Here is a 24,911-nt window from a genome sequence, read left to right on the forward strand (position 1 = left end):
CCTTGTTGTCCCCTGCCTCATTTCAGAGCATGCTTTTTGTGGAGATTCCCGAGTACCGGAACAAGCACATCCGCACAGCCGTGAAGGTGAACTTCTATGTCATCAATGGCAAAAGAAAAAGAAGCCAACCCCAGCATTTCACCTATCACCCAGGTAATTCTCAGGGACAGAGCCACTTGTTGTCTTATTTCATGAGCAAGATTTGATTTTCTGCTCTGTTGTTTTCTTGCCATTCTTTGAGGAGCCAAACGTTGCTGATTTAATTCAGCTCAGCACTCAACAGCTGCTTGGTTTAAAGGATGCCTGTGATTTATGATCAGGATTTCCATCACTTTGGGGTGGCAGCTATCTCAGTTATCTTGGCAACGAGCTGATGCTGCCCTATTCACTTGATGGAAGTTTGCCAGGAGCCTCAGTGGGAACAGGCTCAGTCTGGGACATGATGTGACCCTCAAAACCATGAGTGTTGCCTTCTCTGACGTGTCCAGCAATAAGAAAACACCAGATCTGGGAAAGGGCTTGGGATGGAGGAAGGCAAGCAATATATATATTCTTTAGAATGAGACTACTTGAGAAAAATATGAATGCTTTTCTGATGTTCTTCCTCCGGGGATTGGTGAGCCATGTCACAATAAATGCAACAGGATTACGAAGGAGATTCCCAGAATTTCCCAGCTTTGGCTTGGAGAAAAATATTGTGAGAAAATCACAGTATTGTGTTTGTGGAAACCAGAAAGCACAAAATAACAGCACCAGGTTTTATGCAAGCTTCAAATGATGTCTTAATTTGACTTGTCTCTAAGGAGAGGCAAAACGTTTCTTCAGACTCTTATTTTGGTCTCCTCCAGCCTGAAAATCTCTGGTTCTCTCCCTGAATTTATGAACTCTATAGAGTGTCACCAATGTGAAGGTTTTGTACAGTTGCTAAATTGTTCTGCTCTGGAATGGTATTGAGAAGCGTACATCCATCTCAATACAATCCCTAAAACAGACCACTTAGGAGAAGGAATCTTTACTTCCAAAAAGGAATGTTGCGTGACCACTTTATGGTTTCCATTGTGTGGTGTTTCTGTAGTGTTTTGGGAAAGATTTGACAAACAAAATCATTGGAAATGTAGAGGACCATCATTTACCCCACCAGGATTCACACAACTCTTACTAAATCATGGTCTTTTAAATGATGGTGTCAGACAGGTCTTCAGCTCTCTGCGCTGAGGAAACCTTGTGCAGTGGAGACAAAAGCTCTAGAATAGTTCAGCTCTGCCTTTGGTCACTCGTTAAATGTCTGACAGAAAGATGGGGAGTTGTTTATGTCCTGGCATTTATATTGGTTCAGTCTTCCTTTGAGATGGAAGTACTACATGTAACACCTATCTATGACTTCTTATTTTGTCTGTGTTCCAGAACAGCCCTTAAATGAATTAAAATAGGAGCTGAAGTGTTGAATTTTTCAATTTTAGTAATTTGTGGTTCGTTAGTATGTTAAAGATTTTTCAAGAAGCTCTTAGCACAGAGTGCTTTGAAGAATCTTTGCCATGGTTGCATGTGGGTGATTTATTAAACTCAGTGCTTGTGACATGTGAATTTAGACACACAAATCTTGTAAAAGGCTTAAATCTCTTATTACTTCAAGGAAAACCTCTCTGTTTCTCCTCAGCTCGTTGCGAATAATGTCCTTTGCATGCTTTATTCTAGTACCATCAATCAAAACAGAGCCCATTGATGACTATGATCCAGCCTTAATCTGCAATACAGTACACAGTGCTCTGGGGACAGTAACACAGCCTTACTATTCACAGCACACAATGGCCACCGAGTCCCCTTCCTGCCTCGTGGCCACTATGGCTCCTTGCCAGCAGCTGCGCTCAGGCCTTTCCTCTCCCGACTCGCGGTACCACCAGCAGAACCCAGCTGTGATTTACCAAAGGAGCAAGAGCCTGAGCCCCAGCCAGCTGGGCTACCAGCAGCCCAACCTGATGGCCACACCAGTTGCCATTGCAGATGCCCACAGGTCCGTGCTGGTGCACGCTGGTTCTCCAGCCCAAACATCAGCCGTGCTGCACCACTCCCCAGGCCACCAGCAGCCTTCTCCTGTGATCCACTACTCTCCAACCAACCAGCAGCTGAGGTGTGGAAGCCACCAGGAGTTCCAGCACATCATGTGCTGTGAAAATTTCACATCCAACGTGTCGAGATCCAGCCAGCCCCAGGCCAGCCAGGCCCAGAGGCTGAGCCCCAGTTCGTACCCCACCGTGATCCAGCAGCAGGCGGCCCCAGGCCAGCGGGCAGCCAAGAATGGGCCACCAGGGAGTGACCAGAAGGAGGTGCTGCCAGCAGGAGTGACCATCAAGCAGGAGCAGAACCTGGACCAGGCGTACCTGGATGATGGTAAGTGCTGTGTTTCTCTCTCGGGAGGTTTGTTGGAGGGAGGGGGCAAGGTCAGAGTTCTCAATGCCCCTGTTCCTTGGCGTGGCCTCCTTTGATGGGCGTGGACATTTGCTGTGCATTCAGGCTGGATTTGGGTCTTTCATTAGGTGCATTTTTGGTAGAAGGCAAAGCACTTTGGCCACTCACCCACAGAAACCCTCTGCTTGCTCTGTGCCACAGGCTCAGCTGCCAGGTTGAGCTGGTCCCATTTTGTTTCCATTTGCCAAAGGTTCCATTGCCAGTTTGGAAGATGGCAGATCTGAAACGAAATGCACTTCTTAATTATTTTATTATATTTTTCATATCAAGGCAAAGTCCACTTTGTAAAATGCTCTGTACATTTTGTACCAGAAAAAAGCCCATTGAGCAGTCTATCAAGGCCTGTAATGAATGGGGTAGTGCTGCAGGCAAAACCATTGCAGATGTTCTAGATGAACAGTGGGACATTGATAAGTAAAACAATGCTGTTTCTTTGTTGTGAGCCAGCTGATTTAGCCTTTAGGAATGAACATAATTTAGAGTAAAGCTTTCTTTGAACATATCCTGCTTCTTCTTAGGTAGGCAGCTATTGGCAGTCTGGTTGATTGGTTCTTTTATTAAAGCACGTTCCTGGCAGGAGGAAATCAATGCAAAATTAATAGTGCAGCTGGACACTGCAATCACAGAGATCAGCAGCAAGCCCAACATTGATTTTAGTGGGGGCAGAGTGAGGCTGCTGGATATATTGCTGCAAATACAGGATGTACTTGTGCAGGAAGTACAGAGCTGATTGTCTCGTATGGGAACTCTGCTCTCCTCTCAGTCCAGGCAATTGCAGGCTTGATCTCCTGGATGTGCACCAGGATGTGCTCTAAGCACCCATTAGCTTGGGATTCTTACTGCACTTAACTCACCTGGAGTTGTGAAATTGTGCCTGTGAAAGTTTGGCTTTCTTCAGCTGGGTCCTGGTGCTCTGTATCATGTGCAGCCTTCACTGCTGGGTTTGTGGGCAGAGTAGAGTTTGGATGGTTTCCTCTGTTAGCTGTGTTTGCAGAGCTGATGCAGCTTTGGTGCCATCGCAGTAACATCTGGAGAGTTTTTACTGGTTCCCTTCTCTGAGCAGGAGATTTAGGAGAACTATAACTGAGGAGATTCACTTTCCATTCAGGGAACTGGGCATGGTAACAAAGCAAGAGAATCTTTCTAACAGGAGAACTAAACACTGTCGTTTAGGGTAATTTTAATATGAGAAGCTGAGAGATTCTTCCACATTTCTAAAAATACTTGGTACACACCTTGTAAAAGAAAGAAAAAAGAATCTTGAAGTAAAAGCTAACTTCAAAGTCAGGCCAAAGTCCACTTAAAAGAATTCCCAAGATGGACTGCAAAATTAATTTTTTTAATCAGGCCAGTGACACCCAACTGCAGCCCAGCTCACCAAGGATGCAGTCACCCTCCCTGCTAAGAGGAGCCATTAGGCAGAGCAGCAGCAATTAATAATGAAATCCCAGGCTTTTCCTTGGCTGACTGGATCATCTTGAATTGATTTCAGCCAGAGATTAATTTATCAATCATGTCACTCAAATCAGGCCAGGCAGGATGGGTGATGTGCAGTCTCTTACTGACCTCAGTGAGTTTACATCAGCTGCAAGTGTGACTTGGAGAATTGTGATTTACTTTAGGGCTTTGCAAAGCATTTCATTCTGAAATGCTCAGGACTTGAATTGAAAAGCCACATTGTTTGCTGCTGGGGAAAAGTGACTCAGAACATAACAAAAGCCATGTTTTTCCTGACTAGAAAGTTTGGTTTTGTGCTTTATAGTATTAAAAGAAAGCAAACCCAAAGGATTATGGAGGCTTTTCCCTCGAATCCCTTTTATCCAGAAAGCTCTTCTGAGATAAAGTGAGCTGTTAAGTCTTGCTGTGATTTTCACAGACAAACACTGAGCTGGTGCTTCCCCAGGCAGGCTTGGCATGAGCCAAGTGCTGCTGCTGCTGCTGCCCAGGCTCTTGGGCAATCACTGCTTGGTGTCTCTCGTTTCCCTTCCCCCATCTTCCTCCTCTCTCTTCCTTGTTCTCCTTTCTCCAGAGTTCTGCTGACAGTCCAGCTTTCGTCCCTTTGCTGCTGTAGCCTCCTCTCATCAGCTCTTGCCCGCTGCCTTCATGGTTAACACACAGCCTTGGTGGTTTGGACTTTGTTTCTATTCCGAGCTTTGCCGCAAACTTCATGAGTGACCTGGACATGCCCCACGCTGTCGGTTCCTCATTCCTGGAGCTGGTGCCTCTCAGAGTGGGCATGCTGAGAGTGCTGGGGCTGTCCTGGGTGTGACCAGAGCAGAGCATCCCATAGCTGACACCATTGTTACTTCTCTTCAGCTCTCTCAGCTTCCTGATGTCACTGCTGGCAGGACCACTCATTATTTTCATCTCTTTCCTGCTGTAAAAAATATGTTATTTGTCCTTCTTCAGGCAACCATGGTTTGGTTTTGCTCAGAGCCTTCACTGCTCCACAGGGTTCATAATACTGGGAACTCAGCACACTTAACCTGCTCACCCCTGCCTTGAAAAGATAAGAGCTGTTCCCCCCTCTGCAGGAGGATTCCAGCCTGTGGGCTCTCGAAATTGAGTGCAGCCAAACCAGCCTGGGCCTCAAGGCAGGTGATGACAAATCTTTACCCATCTTCTCGGGTGGGTTTTGCCATGTGCCAGGAGCTCTTTGTGCAGAGCTGCACAGCTGGTACCACCCACAGCCCCTTGGTGATAACTTCAGCAGATCTGTAGCTGGTTTGTGACCCTACTGCAGGAGTCCAGACCTGCCATGTGCTTTCTTGGAAGGAGACACTGGCCCCTCTTCTCCTCTTGCTGGTGCAGCCTCAGAGAGGAGGTGCCCAGCCCAGCCTGTGCTGCCTTCTTGCAGCTTCCCAGCCTTCCCCTCCCAGACAGAATTACAAAACAGGGTTACTGGAAGGAAGGCTCCACTATCCAGTCAGAGAGGATGGATTTGGATACGCACCCATTGCAAGTTCAACATTTCCACACATGACTGCCTTCATACACTTACTCCCCCATATTTCTCTGTAAAAAAAATATGTATCTGTAACTTTTTGTTATCAAATAGTGTGAAGAATCCCCAGAGGAAGGGTCTGTTCCTGAAAAATTGACAGGGAAACCTTAGTTACACACCTCTGCCCCACAGATTCAGTACTGTTGGAATTACTTTCTCCTGCATGTCAGGAGATCCTTCAGGATGCATCAGGTGTCCAGGCTAGTGCTGGCAAGCAGGGATCACCTTCAAATGCAAGTGAAAGCCATAGAGTGACAGAGTGATAAGCTCGTTTCAGCCAAGGCTTCATCTTAATATTATTCATAACCAAACCGCCCACAATGGTAAAAGTTACCCAAACAACTACATAAATATGTTGACAAATAGAGCTTAGTTCCTCCAGCACCCTCAGAGCAATGAGATTAACTCTTTAAAGTACAAACCCAGTTAAAAATGTAGTTCTTTGCAGCACTGTCTGCACCCCCTGGGGGGGCAGGATCGAGAGGGGGCTGGGGGCACTGATTGTGCTCCTCCTGCAGAGCCAGAGGGCTCCTGTGCAGCCCTGGGGAAGCTGCTCAGCTTCCAGGAACTGGTGGGCCAGTTCCCCATCTGGGACACAGACACAGGGCTCACTTCCATGCACAGATCATGGTGGTGTAGCTTGTCTTGAGTGTTATCAGCTTGCCGGCCCTAGATTGAGATCTCTTCGGTTCAGCTGTCAGGCTGAACTTTGCAAAGAAGAATGATTGTCATTATTCAAATAGTAACTGTCTAACCACATCTGACACTCTCAAGTGCCTGCTGGATACAGCAGCTCTAAATTATTTTTGGTGCACAGCAATCTCTTTTTGGGAGGAGAAGAGCAAGGCAGATGATGTGTAGTGGTTTATCAGGCTGCTGATCAGTGGAGATGTTTTATAGTGAGCTCAGGTATTTCGCAGAAAACTTCAGCCATGTCAGGTGTTTCTCAAGAAAATGGCTGTGCAGGATGTGCCGTGTGGTCCTTGCACATCACCCAGCACTTTGGATCACCTCCATGACGAGCAGTGTGCTCCTTTGTGCAGTTTTGCTCATCCAGCACCACTCAGAGTGTGTTACATCCCTGCATTTCCTTTGTGTGTTCTTTCATTCAGCAACAATCCTTAGTCTGTCCCCATGGTACTGTGAAATGAAATTCAAATCCCTTCTTCATGTTCAGGAGGAAGCTTTCTTTTCTGGCCAGCTCTGTTCTCCTTGGGCAGGGAGTACCTCCAGGAAACCCTGGCTCTCCTGGGACTGTCAGCCCAGAGTGCTGCTCCAGGACCGAGCTCCTTCCTGCCAGGGAGTCCTCGGGGCTCTGGCTGGATGCTGGCACATCCTGAGCTCCCGCTGCCCTCCCCAGCCCTGCACGTGGATGGAGGGGGTGACACGGAGCTCCTGCCAGCTGGGGGTTCCAGTGGGAAACCCTCTGAGCACTGGAGCTGCACTGGCAGGACCAGGGGTCCTGCCTGCCTGGAGAGAAGCTGCTTTTCTCCCTAAACACTGTAGTGAGCCCATCCACAGAAAGCACAGAAGATGGTGGCTTTAGGGGCATCCTTTAGGTTGGTTTGTAGTTGTTTTCATCTTGTGTCCATGCACAGAGTTTAACGGCAAGACAGAGCAGAGGGGAAATGTTCTTGTTTCCTGGCATTTTAGACAGGAGCGAATTTGAATCCTTCAAATGGGCTGGGGTTCAGTTTCGAGCAACAATTTGCATCTAAAAAAGCCATGCTCTGTTTTTAATTAGAGCTACTTTTCATAGAAGGTGTGGTCACTTCTGCTCAGGCAGAGTTTGACTAAGAGTGAAGCCTGTATGTTCTCCAAAACATTCTGCTCAAACACTCTAGCAAATCTATGTATTCATCAGACTCATTCCTGAAGCTCTGACTCACATTATTACAGATTTTCTGTTCTCTGCTGGGACCTTGCAGCACTCCCTGGGTACACTGCAGTTTTATTTTTGGATCACTGCTCTTGCGGCTTTGTGTTGTGTTAGGATCTGCATGCCCCCATCCTATGGCAGAGTCTTGCTTTTTTAGAGGCAATATAAAAAGAGAACAAAAAGGTGGTTCTGCTCCCAAAACCCTGTAGTCTGTTGGCAGGAAGTAGAAAGATCAGTCTGTTAGAAGGAAGATCTGGGTTGAGTCTGAGCTTGGTCTTCCAGCAAAGTATTTAACTTCCCTGTACTTCAGTTTACCATTATTAAACAGTATCTTATCCTCCCCTCTAGTTAATTAATTCATGCATGTTAGTAACACACATGGATTCTCAGAAAAATCCCTACACTTGCGTACCTGAATAAGAACTGAGTCTCTTCACTGTTATGGCAGGCTCCATCTGATCTTGTTCTTCACCTCTAGAAACAATTCATTATTAAAAAGTTCAGACACATCCAGCCCCATTTGAAGACTGCCCTTTCCCCAGCAGCCTTTCTGAGCAGCTGCCTCAAAGCATGCAAACCAAAACAAAGCGAGAAAAAGAAAAACCCATACATCCCAAATCAGCAGTAGAGGAAGGAAGAAAATGAATCAAGTGATTAAAACCATAGTTCCACTGGCACCTCTTTGTTCTCGAGCTCAGGAATCTTTAATTGGTGCAGTAAGTGCCCAGAGGCGAGTTGTGTCACAAAGCATTTCCTGTGCCGAGAACATGCAGAGCCCATTAGGAGCCCAGTGCTGCTCTGAGGGGCACATGGGCACTGCTGCCTCCTCCGTGGGCAGGCTCCCACCAGGACCTGCTGCCCCAAGTCAATAAAGGCCCGTTCTAGGGATTTGGGGTGGAAGGCATGTCCCTGTTTTTGAGGGCTGACTGTTATCAGCTGAAAGCACTCAGTTTTCAGGAGGCATCAAGCAATTTTCAATGATAGTTTTGAAATACTGGCAAAGAGTTACTTGAAAAAAATAACTTGTTCGTGCAGTTGGGAATTGAAAGCTTCTAAACCACAATAAAGTCCTTTCCCAGACTTACTGTCCATTTACTCCAAGCTCATGGCATTCCTTAGTCAGTCTGAATCACAGGCAGCAGACAGCTCTTACAAAGGAGACCATAGACACCCATCTGTTGGAAGACATCTGCCAAAATGGACCATACATTTACTTTTATTCCCTCAATCCACTTTCAATTTAAAGGGATAATAACAATAACATTTTTCACTCCAGTGACACTATTCATCCAGCATAGGGAAATGGTCACGAATTAAAATTATTCCACTGCAGAAAGAGGCAGACAAGCTTTTCCCCAGCTCTCACAGATGGATGAAGCAGGATCAGAGCTTTTGAGGGACTTGGCTCCAGCTGAGGCAAAAAGTCAGTGGTAAAACTGTGACTTTCCTGGAGAATCCCAGACTTGCAGGTGCCCCCAGGTGTGCAGGAGCTGCTGCAGCACTGGCTGTGCTGTAGGTGGTTAAAACATGTTGCAGTAAAGGGAGGGACTGGCAGAGCTCCTCCCTCCTTTTTCTGCCTTTCCACAGGCTCACTCCTTTCATGCTGTATCCATCAAAGAATTGTAGGTGCTTTCTAGCAGTGAGCGTTGATGGCTGGCAGGTCACTGTCCCTGGAGTCAGGTGTGTCTGCCAGAAACATTCTCATTTCTTGGGCAGAGTCTGGAGACAGAGCAAAGCTGTTGTGTGAGCAAGTGCAGGGTGCAAGGAGAAGGGCCAGCGATCCTCCTGCAAGCTGGGAGTGATACTGGGTGCTTCGCACGGAAATTCTTTCAGTTCAGTCAAAATCATAACTGTTTTGACAAAGTTTTTAAAAATGGGGACTTTGGTGATGAGAAATGCGCAGCTAGAAAATGGTTTATAACAAAACTGTGCAAAGCAGGAAAGGGGATTAACTCATTCTAGCGTTAAATTCTCCGTTTTGCGTGGAACCAGAGAAGTGCTCTCTGGGAGCCTTGAACAGGGCTTGCTTTACACTCCAGCAGCTCACCACAGAACTGTGCTGGTTGAGGTGGTTGGGGTTTTTTTTTAAGTTTTCTTTTGCTAACACAGCTATTATGGTAAAAAGCCTTGCAGAGACACAGCTCTGCTGGTGTAAAAACCCTGGAATCAGCACAGCTCAGGCCAAGTCAGGGAACCACCGGCAGCCCTTCCACTGAAGGGGCTGTACTGGGGTGAGTGTGCACGGGCAGGGCGTTTGTTCCAGCAGTGCCAGGGCTGCTCAGCTGGGGCGGCTGATAGAATGGATGTGAACATGAGGGGTAATGGAAGGGAACTTCCCATGACAGGAGTGGTACGAGCTCAGCCTGCTCGCCTGGTCTGTTGATCACCTCCAAATGAATCCCAGTAATTCCCAGCAAAGGTGGTGCAATGAACTGGGTTCATTTATAGGAATGGGCGTTGCTGATGGGGGTTGTAGCTGCAGCAAGGTGTGTATTTGCCCTCACAAATAGGGAGGGGGACAAAATCCTTTTAGCTTCCCTTCAGAATGAGCATGATGCAATTGAATATAATCAGTGACCTGGCTCACATCCACATGGCAGCTCGAGGCTTTTGCTAATTCTTTGCAATTTCATTGCAGTTCTTGGAATATTAATAGCAATTTAAAAGTTTCTGTGCAGGTAACTGCAGCAGAATATAGAGGGTTGTGGTTTTTTTTTTTCTCAATGATCTTTTCAGGTCTGATCCAAGAAAAAAACAAAACATTAAAAGTACAAACCTGGATGTTTTGGGCTTTCAAAATCCAGACAGACAAAAATGATGCCACTTTGGGGGCGGGAGGTTGATTGCATGATTTAAAAACCAATCTCACGATTCTTGGAGGCCTGACTCCTGAACCCTGAATGCCTGGGTTTGGCATTGCTGCTCTTCACAGTTTCATTTGCTACAAGTTGGGTTAACGTTAGGAATGTGCAAAGGTGGGGAAAGGGTCTTTTCTCCCCTTAAAGCTCAATGTAATAACTGGGAGGATTCAGCTCCTCCTGTAATGACTCTTGAAAAGGCAACTTGAGTCCTTTTTGAGCTGCACTTTGAAATGTTGGGAGCAGCTGCACAGAGCCTTGCTGCTCGGAAAAGTTTGGAAAACATCTGCACATTTCTTTAACTATTGTGAAATAAAATGCCTGGCAAGAATAACCATCTTAAAGATCTACAGTCTTTTTATGGTGCAAACTGAAAGGCAGTTATAAAGCCTTCTACTGTAGAAAAATGCCTGGATTCTCAGCATTATTCACACAGGCAGAACTTTCTCAGCTCAGGTCACATCCTGCGAGGCAGCAGGGATAGTTGGTGGGGGACTTCTTGTCTGTATAGACCTTTTCTCTCACAAGAATGAAGATCTAAAATTGATTAACTTAAAGTCCATTTTTCTTCCACCTGTTTTTCATACTTTGTTATAAGTAACAATATAGTTATTTATTCATAATTAACTATAAACCTATATATATAGTTATAAAATATAATCATTTATAATCAGTATTTATTTATAAATCTCTGGTCATTTTTAAATTAAAAATATGAGAATGAATCATCCGAATTTCCCATCCAAGTTAGTTTTCTTATGAGAACTCAGAGCAGTGAGAGCTGCTTTTCTGCCCAGCAGAAGCTGCTATGGCCTTACACTGCCCAACCATTTTATAGCTGTTTGCTCACCAGTTCCCAGAGACTCCTGTGCTCGGATTTGGATGCAGTGAGTGCTTAGAGGCATTTCAAAAGCAGACTGGACAAATGCACAAGAAGACAATCCTGCACTGGCTACGAGAGGTACTCAATGAGCTAATAGATCACTGCAGCTCCTCTGATGTGAAAAACAAGCAGTGCATCCGTAGCTGTGCCAGTGGGAGAGTCGGGGACTGGGGAAGAGCAAATACTTGGAGACCATAAAACTCCCTTCAGCACATTAGCTCCTAGTTTGGATTTTCAGTCAGGTGCTGGCTTTCATGCTCTTCCTCACTGTGTAATACAACTTTTTCTGTGTTTACCAGGAAGAAACCTAAAATGTATAAACAATGCAGTTGTGTCTGAATCATCACTCCAAGTCCCCGTGCTTCAATTTTGCAAGCACAGAAATCTGGGCATACATCCAACTGGAAATTTCACAGATGACTCCTCGCTCTAAGAGGGGTCTGCACAAAAACCTGAAATCCAAGTATTCCCAACTTTGCAGGCTTTCATATTCTCCAATTTATGTGCACCTCTCCAAGGGATGCTGCAGTCTGTTTGGAATTAAAGCTCTGATCTCTCCAAATTTGCATGACTAATGGTCTGCAAATGACTTTGAAAACTTGGTCTTGAGTTGGGTTTAACCCGCGTTAGGTATAAAAGAGTTAAATCTTCAGCTACTGTTAACTGGAGTCAAACCACTGACGATCATAGGGCTTCACCATGAGCAGCTCCTACTGACTCAGTGAGAAACAAGGCTCACACTCCCCATCTTCTTACAGGTTCTCCTAATCCACACAGTTCCCATTTTAATCAAGCCATGTCCTTTTGTGGATTTTTAATTTGGAAACTTTGCACTCCGAAATATAAACTAAACTCTGCCTTCAGCTGAACAAACACTATTTCTTTCGAGTGAGATTGCAATTAAAACTATCTGTAGTGAGAAAAGTATTGCTGACTTCTGCCTGTGGATATGGGAGTGATAGGCTTCCACCTGAGGGGGAATTTTTCCTCATGGATAATTGTCAGGTGTGGAAGTAAAGGTCAGAAGGGGCTGGCCCTTGCTCCCACCCAGCCGTGTTGGGCTCGCTGGGGGCCATGGGCACTGGGAAGGGCTGGTTGTGCACCAAACACCAGAGACCCTGCACAAATAGTGGGGTGATGTCCCTGCAAAGTGCCAGCAGCGTGGTCCTTTCTCAGTGGTGACCTGCTCTGACTTTCTGCAAGGAGGCTGAAGCTCCGCTCTCAACGTGCAAGGAGTAACTTGGGCCAGGGCAAAAGCAGCAGTAAATTAGAGGAGTGTGAGTTTGCAATCATTCCCTCTGATCAGCTCTGCCAGGGGGGTCTAGTCAAAGATTCCCAAATTGTGGTGTGGTTTGGTTTGGTTTGGTTTGGGTTTCTTAATGAGGGATGACTTCATCACCCGTGAATGAATCGAGTCAAATGTAGGACAAATAGTGAGACACATGAATGACTCCTATGACATTTGCAGTGTCTCAATGGGTGCTGGTTTATTTAGGTGGTTTCTAAGTTTCTTTGGAAAAAGTGAGAATGACTAAAAGAAGGGGGAACCACTTCTTAAGTATGGCAGTCAATGGTGAAAGTATTGTGACAGTTAAACCTCCGTGGGTTCAATATCTGTCATTATGAGTAACACAGCGTCAGTTTTTTGGTAAGATCTCAGTTCCAGGAGACTCCACAGCCGCAAGACCAGAGGCCTGGATGATGTATCAGACACTGCATTCCTTTTGTGGTCAGATACCTCCCAGTGCTGGGTCTTCTTCAGCTGTCAGCCCATCAGTGGGCTTCCAGTTCTCCCCAGGAGGCAGCAGGGCTGTTCTGTGTCCCTGGTCACCAGCACAGGAACCTGTGCTTAGGGAAGTGCCCCAGTTCAAGTCACTGCAGATTAAGTCTTTATCATTTTGTACAAATTGATGTTTGCAAAGCCTGGAAATAGTCTGGACACACCAGGCATCAGGCAGATCCAGGCTTAAACTAGAACTGAGGCTAATTGGAGGGGGACTTTTAGCAGCTGCATTTTTTAATTCTATTTTGGGTTGTGTATCTTTCTTCCTTGAAATTGCACTACATTTTCTCTTACCTGGTTTCTTCTGCACCCTTGTTCATTTGCTTTGAGTTGGGTGCTGTCTCCTTCCTTGGAAAGCAGTCCAAGACTGCAGCATCTAGGACTCCAGCAGGCAGACCCTAAGTGAAGTTTTCAGCTGGGTAGGCTGGGTTACGTGAGGGCTCTTCTGAGGTCATCCTGCAGCTTCATACCCTCAAATAACTTAGTGGAGTTGTAACATGTGTTTCCTTTTTAAAAAAATGCCATTGATTTTTATACAAATTTTTCTTGAGGACAGTTTTCATAGGCTATTATTAAAACACAAAAGTAGTACTATGTCTGTTTTAGAAATTAGTATCTCTGACCCTTTGTTTTGTACTTGGTTGCATTTCATAGCTCTTCAAAACTATTGCAGATTCTAGATCAAGATTATAACTCCCCAGAATTTCAGGCTGTTCAGATAACAGTCTTGGTTTAGATGCAGCACTAAATGCTCCTCCAACTGTTTCTGTCATGCAGAAACACATCTCTGTTTTCAAAACCCACTGCAGAGCGCCAGTGTCTCTGCAGGGGCTGGAAGGAGCCTCTCCCATGGGGGACATTCCAGTCCTCGGGGACAGTACCCTGGCCAGTAATCTGGCCCTTAATCGCAGTCAGACTGCAGTATTTCCTTGATTCCAGCAGCCTGTGTGAATAGCACAAGGCATTCATTTCCTCCTGAGCGGAGCACACGGTGGTGGCTGGGGTTTGCTGCCCACGTGGCTGCACTGCCCGAGGCCCAGCCTGGCAGGATCAGAGCCTGTGGGGTGAGGGGTTGGCAAAGGGCAGCCTCCCCCAGGCCCTCAGTGCCACAGCCAGCCTCTCGGGGATCTCTCTCCTTAAGACACCGCAGCGCTCAGATGCTCCAGTTATCTGGGGAGTCCCTGTCTGTGGCACGGAGGCAAAAATGCTTTGGCAGAGCAATAAGTGAGGAAATTCATTTTCTTGTCTTTCGAAAACAGCGTGGCCATCACGCCTGGACAGATCGAATTTGTTATGATAGCAAAACAAATTCTATGGAAACCATTGTGAGCCCCGAGTGAGGCTGCCCAGGAGAGTTGGGGAAAGCCGCTTTTGTTTGTTGTGCTTGGCATCGTTCTGCCCTGGATGAAGATGCTTTAATTTTGTGGGGAGACCCAAGAGAGCATTCCTCTTTTTCCATACCAGAAAGCCTTCCAAGCTGGCATAAGCGTCCCCTCTTTCCAGCTGCTCCTTTCCAAACACACTGTGCCTCCTAAAGATAGTCTTTACAGTGGCTGGGGCTGGTGGAAAACATGAAGCCTGCATGGATTAGCACAGGAATTCATTTGGGCTGACGAATTGGGTTTCCCTCTATAAACAGCAGTAGTGTTTTCATCTTCTGGACAGCACAGCCAACTTCACGTCCTCTGCTCCTCGCCCAGCCCTCCGCCTGTGTCCAGCCCAGCCGTGCTGAGAGCACAGCAAGGCCTCTTGTGGGGGATGGAAAACAGCACATGTTCAACGAGGTGTTTGCAGCTATCTCCCCTCTCAGACAGGTTTTTTCCAACCCTTAGAAGAGATGGTGGGGTTATTATTTGGTGGTTTGGGTTTTTTTTCCCAATTTATTTTTCTTTCCAGGTAAAAGGGAAATTAGAGTAGTCCCTTCTCCCTGGTCTAGTGGCCTTACAAGCAGCCCGCACTATGTATTTGCTTTTTTACTTTGTTTAATTTCAAGTACAATGTGCTTATCATCTGCAGGAGTTAGGGATTCTCTAGGGAGGATTTTGCCTCCCTTTTTGCCCCCAGGGCCCTGCACAGCATCCCTGCCTCCAGGGCCACCCTGCCCCTGCCAGGGAAGCACCCCAGCACAGCACTGCTCCAAATACACTTTCCTATCACTTATACTTCCTTTTATAGCTTACTTAGTAAATATAACGATGAGGGGTTATTAATCACCCCACATTGTTCCCATGGTTGCTCTGGAGGGGAAAGGTGTGAAGGCCAATTATGTGATCAGGCTGCATTGAGTGGTGGTTTGTATTTATCTGACTGTTCAGTGATGGATGATTTTATCCATGTCCCTGAGTAACTGAGCATGGCTGTGGATAAAAATGGGGGATTTGGGATTCAGCTGTCAAATGGAAGAATTGTTAATGTAGTAAAGCTCTGTCTGTTAACTTTATCTAATCACTGTGTTTTCACATAGATAACCCACACCCTGTTAAAGGTTTGTTCCTTGGAAATGAGTCTCAGCAAGCCCCCACCTCCTCATAACGCTGCAGTCTTCCCTGCCCTTTCAAGGCACTCTGATCCAGCCTGTCCTGTTTCTAAATCACAGCCTTTTTATAGATAACATTGATTTTACCCATCACATGATGGGATTTTAAAAAACCAACTGCAAAAAAGCAGAAAACCTGAAATTGGGTAGCAATGCCATCATGGTTTGCAATTCTATTGATCAGTCCATATTTGTGCAGTTCCCAGTCTCCACACTCCCCTGGTGTGATTGAGTGGCGTTTAGCCCCGTTCCCATCAGGGTGATGGGGGCTGCCCAAGGGGAGCCCCAGGGTGCTCTCAGGACAGGCTTTCATGTTTAGGTCCTTCAAGCAAACTCGCTGGCTGCCAGGGGTTTGCAGCTGGAGCGTCAGCCACACGAGGCAAACAAAACCCAGCAGATTTCCAAAATACTAACAGCTGGGTGCAGATGACGCTCTTGAATTAAGAAAAAGAAAAGCCCAAAGCAGTTGCTCTCTGGCCCCTTCCCAGGCTGGGCACCTCATACCACTGGGAGAAAAAGAAAACAACTGGGGATGTTTCAGGATACCTAGAAATGACAAGGGGGGAGTCCCCACTGGCAACAGTCACCCTCCTGAGCCGCAGGAATTGCCTCTCCCTGTGGCCAGAAGGCTGCAGTCCTGTCTCTCCTGATGGTCATCCTGACCTCAGCCAGGGTCAGCAGTGACCAAACGCTCTGGAGACTCTGCTGGTTGTCTCCACTCACAGTGGTGATTTCCCGCCCAAAGATAAGCTCTGTGATTATTTTCAGTGTGGATTAGTCACGCTGAGGGGTTGCTTACAGTGCTCTTCAGGGGACCCCAGGGAAAGCCCCTGGTGTGACCCATGTGTGACACGGCCAGGGCAGAGCATGCTCCCAGCCCAACAGGATGTTGGCTGCTGACTTGGCCATGAGACATAACCCTGCTCTGCTTGAGGGGGCTCTTCCAAGGTCGCTGGTTGCTGTCAGGTCAAACAGGGGAAGTTTTCAGTTCTGTGATGCTCCTTCTGCCCTCTCCCAGCACCCACTGGAGCATGAACTTGCTGTGAAGTTACCAGGGCTTAGCCACCCACTTCAACTTGAGTAAATTTTAGCTTCTTGGCTGAAGAGCAGAAACACTCAGCCTCTGGGACAGTCTGTTTTATCCCGTCACTTCCATTTTTAGGTCTCCTCATGTGGCATTTTTGTAGTACCTGGGATATTCCCTCCCCTTTACCAGGCCTGTTTTGCTGCTTCTGAGCTTGGCGATGCCATGGCCAGCAGGGAACTCCAGTGTGGTTGGAAGCGTGGCATGTGCTCGCTGCCAGGCAGTCCTGCAGTGCCAGGGAACACCCAGAGCTGGCTGGGACGGGCTCTGCAGATGGACTGCAGCCCATGGCCAAGTGTCTGAGCCTCTCGAGTTGTGGGGGAGCACGGGTCAGGATGGACACGTCCTGGTGCTTTGTTTGGTTTCTCCCGTCCACTGAGCCTGTGGCAGAGTGCAGCAGCTGGTGGCAGTCAGCCATCAGAGCTGTCCCCATTTCCCAGAGCAGAGGTGGTGGCAGTGCTGTCACTCCTTGGTGGCGAGGTCCTGTCACGGTGCTGCACGGCCACGCCAGGAGCCTTCCTCAGGTGATGCTGCGAGAGCACCCGAGGAGTCAGCACTGCCTCCCCCCCATGAACCAGCCCTTGCCAGTACAGAACCTTCCCATCTCTGCCGGGCAGCCCAAAGGACATTCCCAGTCCCTGCTGCAGGGCATCTCTGTGGTGTTCCCAGCGCTCGTTGCGTCCATCTGTGCGGGAGGAGTTGGGCCCAGCCTGTGCCACATCCTGAGAGGTGACGTGTGCTTGTCTCTGGCTGTATTTGACGTTTGAAACGTGGCTGGATGTCTGACCCCAGTGATGCAGTTGAGAGTGAGCTACCCAAGTGCCTTTAGGAGTCTGGCCTTGCAGCAGGTACCCGGTGGCTCCGTGTGGTTCCCCTGTGCTTTGTGTGTGCCGGGGCATTTCACTCTGTTGGCAGCCACCCTCCTTCCAGCACTGCTCACAGGGACTGCTGGGGATCTTGGCCTTCGCCCTTGCTGCTGCTGTGTGTTCCAGCTGTCTGTGGCTGGTTCCCCACTGCAGGACAAACAGTATTCCCATTGAATCCACGATGTGGCTGCAGGCACGGCCTGCCAACTGCTGCTGAATGTGTGCTGTGCTCCGATGAGATCATATCGAACGTAAGCAAGTTTTATCTTTATTTTAGGCAAGAGGGTGTTTTATCCCTGTGGTTCCAGAGCCGCCGTTGTTAGGTTGGAATTCTCCCAGGAAGTGTAGCAGTGCAAAGTAATAGGTTCAATATGAGCCACAGACAGAGCTCTGAGCTGGCTGTGCAGGCTTGTGTTTAAAGGAGAACGTGGTTACACAGCTGGTGAGAACTTGGGAGAGATCAGGATGGGCTTGCCAGGTATCCCAGACTTTGCAGCGTGCCCATGGGACACTGAGCACAGGATTCACCTCCTGCCTGGGTTGCGTGGGGACACACACAGCTCCCAGACCTCACAGCTGGAAAACTGGGGATGGCTCATCCTTAAATCCTGGGAAGGATTCCCTGAGGCAATCTCTTTGGGTGGTGGTTCCTACATCTTGATCTGGAATTGGGATGGGAGATCTGGAAATAATTGAGGGCTAATTTCTGAGCAAATGTAGGGTTATTGCTGTTGTGATGAAGTTGGGAATTGCCCAACCTCAATAGTATGGGCTGCACTTCAGCTAAAGGTGAACCTCCACTGGGCATGGAGGAGCTCATTCTGTTTCTGGTAATTGATATCCCTTCTTTTCTCTTCTCTTTTGTCTTTTTTCTTCTCTTTCATCTTTCTTCTCTCTCCTCTCTTCTTCTCTCTTCACATTGAGAACAAAAGTTTTCTCATTCATGCCATTGACTCAGATTGAAAGTTTGAAGTCTCTGGGTGATGCAGATAACATTTTTCTTGTTCTCTCAAGCTGTTTACTGTCAGATGTTCCTGGCCTTCTTGAGGCAAGATGTAAAACTGGTTACAGTACCTGCTCCCCGTGGTCTTTTGCACTCCTTTTTCCAGTTATCCATGTCTCTTATAATTAGGTCTGTCTCGTGGTCTCTTATTTATACATATACCCTGTAGTATTATATAGTATTTTTATTAGTACATTATTTTATGTTAGAAACCCCAGCACTCTGATGTGGCAGACACTGCATTGATTCCAAAGTTAAAAAAAGCAGTTCCTCCCTCAAAGGAGTTCCAGACAAAGTGCAAAATAAGAGCAAACAGCTGGATGTGGGCAGACACACAGTATCTTGTATGTGGCACCTCCTTGACATTATTAGATGTGAATTGTAACACTCTGTCAATAACCAGTTAAATATTTAATGGTCTGGGTCCTTTCCAGCTGACTTGGGAGGAGTAACTGCAGCCCCAAAGTGCTGGACTCCCATTGCCAGGACCTGCAGAGCTGGTGCCCATCTCTGCCCATGGCCTTGGAGGCAATTCCTGAAAGGGGGAAGAATCTTCCCCCAAATTTGCTGAAGGATGTGGAGGCATGATAGAAAAATAGTCCGTGTGTTAAAGCAGTTTTGTGTGCTCCTCTGCTCACTGTGGTGCCCACTGCCCGTAGTCCTGAAAATCAGCCACAGGGAAACAAAAGCCTTGTGCCGGCTGGCTGGACTGGGGCTGCTTGGGAAAGCAGAGTAGTTGCAAGCAGAGGGAGATTTGCATGTCTGGGCCAGAGGGGAGCTGGGTTTGCTTGGCAGAATTGCTCTCAGGCCACTTGTGCATCTTCCCTCTTACCTTGGGACAGGGATTTTCTGCTGTTTTCTCCTGAGAAGCAGGCTCAGGATTCAGTTCAGACATATGAGGAGGGAAGCCTGGTTTGTGGAGAGGCCAGGGTTCTGCAGGAGTCCACAGGCCCTTCAGAGGGGATGTTGCAGAGTGAAGACACAGCACGAGATAAGATGCCAGAGAATTAGAGCCAGTGAATAGTTTTATGGATTAATAGACATAAGCACAAGAGCTCAAGGGAGGGAAACAGATTCCATTATTGACTGTTCATCCCCTGCAAAACTGCCTAGAGGGAAGGCTAATATGGTTTGTTTTCCCTTAATTAAATATTTGTTAAATGGTTTGTTTCCCCTCAATTAAATATTTGTTCTGGCTGTTCCTTTGTGACAGAAATAAAAAAGCAGCAGCATCGCCTGTCTTGTACTTTCAGCTAATCCTGACCATGCTGTAACTGTTCCTCTGTCCTACCCCCAATTATTTCCTGTAAAAAATAGCTTTCTCACATCCATGCTCTTCTCTGTTTTTCAGTCACTTTGCTGAATGACTCATCCTGCCCCAGTAAACAGGTTAAATCTAGGAGAATGATGAAGCTGCAGAGTGCCATGTGGATAAATAGAGCTGTTGCTCGTGTGCTTTCCCTGCAGTTGCTGTTTTAGAGGTGTTGTGGTATCCAATACCAGTTTCATCAGCCTTTAAACCATGAGGTGCTGCTGGAGGGAAGAGTCATTACCAGCCTCCTTTGGTTTTGCTGGTTTTGAGCTAAAAGAAATATGTCTTAATACCAAATGGCACTGCTTATCTCAGCAGTTCTGGATCAAATTTGTAAGGTCCAAACCATGCACAATAAACCAGACACAAGCACAATTCACCCTTGTGCCTTGCAGCAGCAGCAACAGAGTTAAATCAAGAGTTAGCAGTGACAAAATGAGGACTCTTGCCTTGTGTTTCTTAAGCTTCAGTCCATCAGCCTAATATTTCTGGATTGGTTTAGCCAAGTAATGTGGTTTATAAAATGAACTCCATCCCCTTCTGGTATAAGTTTTTGTGTATTTATTTATTATGTGCTCATTCTACTTGGAATATTTTACTTGGTCTCGTTGCATGTAAACTAAAGCTGAATACAAACTTCATCTTTTCTCAGTAACTCACTAACTATCAACTAGAGAGAGCCAACTCCATGACTCAGACACGTGTCCCTTCCCTTGCAATTGCAGCCAAAACTCTCTGGCATCAGAGTGCTGCAGAATGAAAGTCGTATCTAAATATATGTGAGCAGAAAGAAAGTCAGTTAAAAAAAGACTTTGTTATGGAAAGCTACTACAAACCAAATCCACGGTGGCCTGGAGTTCCTCATCACACCCAGGCTGATCTAGTTTTCCACTTTCAAGGTACTCTTCCCAAAGCAGCTGCTGACACTCGTGGAGGAGCTGCACAAAGCCAGCTCAGCTCATTGCAGTCCCTTTCTGCCTCCTGTGTGGTGACTAAACAGACTTAAAGGGTTTATCTGATAAAGCACAGGATATTTATCACCATCCTTAGCAAACAACAATACAAGAGCTTTTGTTTCATACTCATGTAGTTCTGGCAGTGCCAGCATTGATACTCAGAGCCTTGGTCAGGTAACCTGGGAAGGAGGTGGGCAGTGCCTGGCCCTGGGTGCCACCCTGAGCACCATCCTTGGGTTTGGTTTCAGTGTCTGCAGTGCTCTGGACTGGGCAGGAAAAGGGTGCAGAGAATGAGATTTAAAGAAACAGAAACACCCCGGTTTGCTGGGGTGCCTCTCCCAACTCTGCTCCAAGGGCTGCCCACAGGGATTTGCTGAAGCCTGGTGGGGCAGGAGGAAAAGGGCATTAAATTGTTCCTGAAGGTGCCCTTTCTTCCTCCAGTCCACCTGTAGGCAGGGCTTGCACCTGTCTTAGAATCCTCTGATGAAAAAGGTGATGACTAAATACTGAAATCCATCAAGCAAACAGGAAAACATACTCCAGAGCAAAAATTGCTCTTTGTCTTTGCTGTTGCAGTCAACAGCCCAGGATGAGAAAGCCCAGGTGTGCCCTGCAAATATCACACAATTTCCTGGTTCATGGGAAAGGTGCCTCGAAAACTTGACTCATTGATTCCCAGTAGATTCAAACAGGGGTCAAATGGATTAAATAACTGAAAGCACCACAAAAGGCACCCATCAGTCTTAGAACTCTTCCCTTCAGCTCACTTTAGGGCAACCTTTGGCAGGAGAATGTGTCATCTGTGGTGCAGTTCTCCTAGTGCCTGAGTGAGCTCAGCACCTCATGGTGCTGTGAGATCTAAAGGATCTGAAGTCCTACCTCAGGACTTTAAAATATCCCTGTAGGGACTCTTGGGAATACTTGCTCTCTGCTACATCCACACACGTAGCACAGTGGATTTACTGTAGGGTGTAGCTCATTCTGTGGAGGTCATCATCCTCTCAGGCTGTTTTCTCTTAGCTAAGCACGGATTATTTGAGTTCCATGAGTGTGACCTCACAGACTTTGTGCATTTTTCAGCCCAAAGCAGATCTGTAACAGGTCCAGTCCTTCAGGGATACTTTGGCCAGGGCCATATGGCAGGAAGATGACAGAGGTCCAAGCCCTGCACTCCCCCCATTCCCCTCTAGGTCACGCTTTTTCCTGCCAGTTTTGAGGCAGTTGTTTTGTAGTGGCTGTTGATCTTTTCTGGAAGTACATTGACAATAATGAAAGTGCTTAGAGAATCCTTAGCACTTCTGAGGTGGTGTCACAGACAGATTTGTGTTTTGAGTACTTCCTTCCTGCCAGTTTTGATCTACAATGAGTTTAGGACATTGAATTTTTTTTAGCAGAAATGCTATCTTTATTTTCTGCTCTTTTCTTGCAGGCACACCCAGCTTCCTGTTACACATTTTGGGTAGGACAGTACCAGACATACCAACTGTTTGATTTTTGCACCTCACTCTGGCACTGTACTGAAATATAGGGGAAGGATATTTAAATGTCATGAGTGCAATCCAGATCCTGTAAATCCAGAGCAGCTCAAATACTGATTTCAGTTGGGAAGGGCTTTAGCCAAAAATATGCATTTTATTTAGATTCTGGTTTCCATCAGATATCTTTATTATGTTGCTAAATTCGTGGAAAGATGCCAATGGGTTTGGAGTCTACTGATAACTCTTACAGCAAAAATGCATCCTGGGACTTGAGTTGCCACTTAGTTTGAGGTCAGCAACTTCTTCCGAGAGTTTGCTTAATTAATGGAGATGAGCTGATTGCTGTTGGGCTGGAAGGTGTTGAAGAGGTTCATAGTTCACACAGACTCCACAGGCTGCAAGCAGGACAAGGCAGAAAAGTTGCAGGGTGTACCTCTTGGCATTATTTCGGTGAGGAAGAAACCCTGGTTTTGATACGTAATTAAAGCTTTACAGCTGAGAACATCTCAGTAGTTTTACATCCCCATTTTCCAGAAAAAAGCCTTTAATTGCTGATGATTTATAAAACAACCCCACAGGCTCCCAGTACTTTTCCCCAGCACAGTTTGCTGGGTTTGGGCTCCTTGTGCCCGCTGCACCCAAACTGGTATTTCCCAGTCAATGAGTTGCTGTGCTCTCGTGTGCAAAAGCTGATTTTCCAGGATGCAGAATATAAAATAGGCTGTGTACTGAGTGGGAGGTTCCAGGGTATGATACGTGGCTGCACAATCCTTGGGAGCCAAGTAAAATACTTCTTTTCTATATATAGTCACCTGAAATCCAGCAGCAAAAACACTTCTGAATCTTGCACTCAAAACTCAGTTTTTAAGAAGCACTTTTTGCTCCTTAATATTGCAGTTCTTTTTTCTCATTTCCACATGGTTTTGCAGAAGTGCCAAATGCTTTCACTGTGAATTCTAAAAAAATCTAAAATATTAAGAAATTAGAAAAAAAAAGGCAGAAAATTTTAAATACTGCCTTTTTCCTGAGAAAAATAATTCACCTTACTTGTGTGTGAAGCAAAGACTGTAACTTTCATCATTTGTTTGCCCAGATCTTTCCTGTTCTGTACAATTAAGGCAAAGTCTGATTTTGACAGCCACTGTGGTTGGATCTCTCAATTAAAAGGGACTGACTTTGGATCTGCCATAAATGTGTTGGATCTTATTTGAGCACTGAGGTGACGATAGAAGTGAATTTTGCAAAAGGCAGTGACAAGTCTTTGACCTGACTCAGAAGTTGCAGGGACCTCCTGTGCCTTTGGAGTCTCAGATCAAATTATGAGCTTTTCACGTTTCATCACCAATTTAGGAGTGTAAGGTTTTGAATATTCATTTTTAGATAATATCAGTCGAGAAAAGAGGTGAAAAAAAGTAAAATCTAGTGCTGGATCTGAGCAGAAACAGAAAGGTCAGTGGTTAAGTTCTGCCTTGTGTGTTGTATATGCTAAAATGTCCTTTTATTAAATTAACCCAGAAAGAGTAGCTGAAAACTGTAACACTTGGCCCTGCAACATAGGTCAAAGGTTACCTTTTTTTCTCAAAAATGGTTTTGCAAATCTTTTTCAGAGCTGATAGATACACACCTTAGCTGGATACAAAACATTATATGAAAAAGAATGACTGTGATCTTTGATCCAAGCAATCAAAAAGAAAGGTAATTGGTATTTTTCTGCCTTTTCTCCAGCTGTGTGTTTCTCTTAACCTTTATTTATTTATTTTTTCAATTAAAAAGTCATGCCCCTTTTTATTTGGCTTAGAGGGTTTAAAATATTTGATTTTATTTAATGTAATTTTTTTTTCATTCTTTTTCTTCCCCACTTGTGTAGCACAGAGCTGTCCCGAGGTAGCTGGGGCCTGGTGGGCAGGGCAGGAGAGGTGGGGCTGTGCATGCTGGGCTGAAGCGTCCCGTCCTTCCCAGGCGGCTCAGGGCCGTGCTGTGCCTGCCCAGCAAACCCAGGGCCAGCTTAGCTTTCCTCCCCAGCCCCTGGTGCTCCAGCAGTTCCTGCCCGTGGGTTTGCTTTGCATGGCACAGTTCCTCGTGGGCACAGCAGGACACGGAATATTGCAGGGAGGAGCCACTGGGGCTGAGCTTTTCCTTCTCTGAGGGGACGCTCGCTGCTGTAGGATCTCCAGAGGGTCACTGCCACGGGTGTGGGGCTGTGGCAGCACCCACAGCATCCCTGCTGTCCCGGGGGATGCGTGGGATGGCACAGGCAGAGCTGTCCTGGCCGCGTGTGCAGAGGGTGTGCGGGTGGCACCCTCTGGGGTGGCACTGCCGGCTCAGACAGGGGCTCCTTCTGTCTCTGGACTGCTTGGGACAAACCCAATGTCACCCCACGGGAACACACTCCACATTTCCAGCTGAGAGGATGTGAGGGAGTCTTGATTGTCTGTGGGGCCTGGAGCCCGGGACAGACTGCCCATCAGGGGGACACAGACTCCCCCCATAATTCCAGCAGCCTCTGGGTCACCTCCCTGGGGATCTCCAAGGGCCGCTGTCCCACTCCTACGACAGCAGGATGTGACAGAGGACACGCTGAAGGGGTTCAGGCCCAACCAGGCATTTCCTTGGCCTGGATGGCTGATGGCAGCTGTATTTCAGTATCTTCTTTTATGATTTAATCTTTCATTATCTCTGCATACGTGCCGTGGCCCCATTTAATCAGTTCTCTCTCATTAACGGATCAATAGCAGTGTGCTCCAGAGCAGCCAGTGCCAGGCACCTTAAATAACAATGTTTTATTTATTAATCAGATAATCTC

General features: G+C 46.7%; 1 protein-coding gene across 5 annotated transcripts in view; it reads left to right on the forward strand.

The window, feature by feature from the left end:
* Window positions 1-24,911, forward strand: part of NFATC2 (nuclear factor of activated T cells 2) — an 82,912-nt gene that overhangs the window by 52,239 nt on the left and 5,762 nt on the right. For 4 of the 5 annotated variants that reach the window (XM_039563459.1, XM_039563462.1, XM_039563461.1 and 1 more), the window contains exons 8-9: window positions 27-153; window positions 1,696-2,388. In XM_039563459.1, coding sequence (XP_039419393.1) covers window positions 27-153; window positions 1,696-2,388 — 820 coding nt within the window. Of the gene's footprint in view, window positions 1-26; window positions 154-1,695; window positions 2,389-23,715; window positions 23,804-24,911 lie in introns of all 5 variants that reach the window. The other variant, XM_039563460.1, reaches the window with a different exon arrangement.

Source organism: Corvus cornix, chromosome 20 (assembly GCF_000738735.6).
Source record: "Corvus cornix cornix isolate S_Up_H32 chromosome 20, ASM73873v5, whole genome shotgun sequence".
NCBI lineage: Eukaryota > Metazoa > Chordata > Aves > Passeriformes > Corvidae > Corvus > Corvus cornix.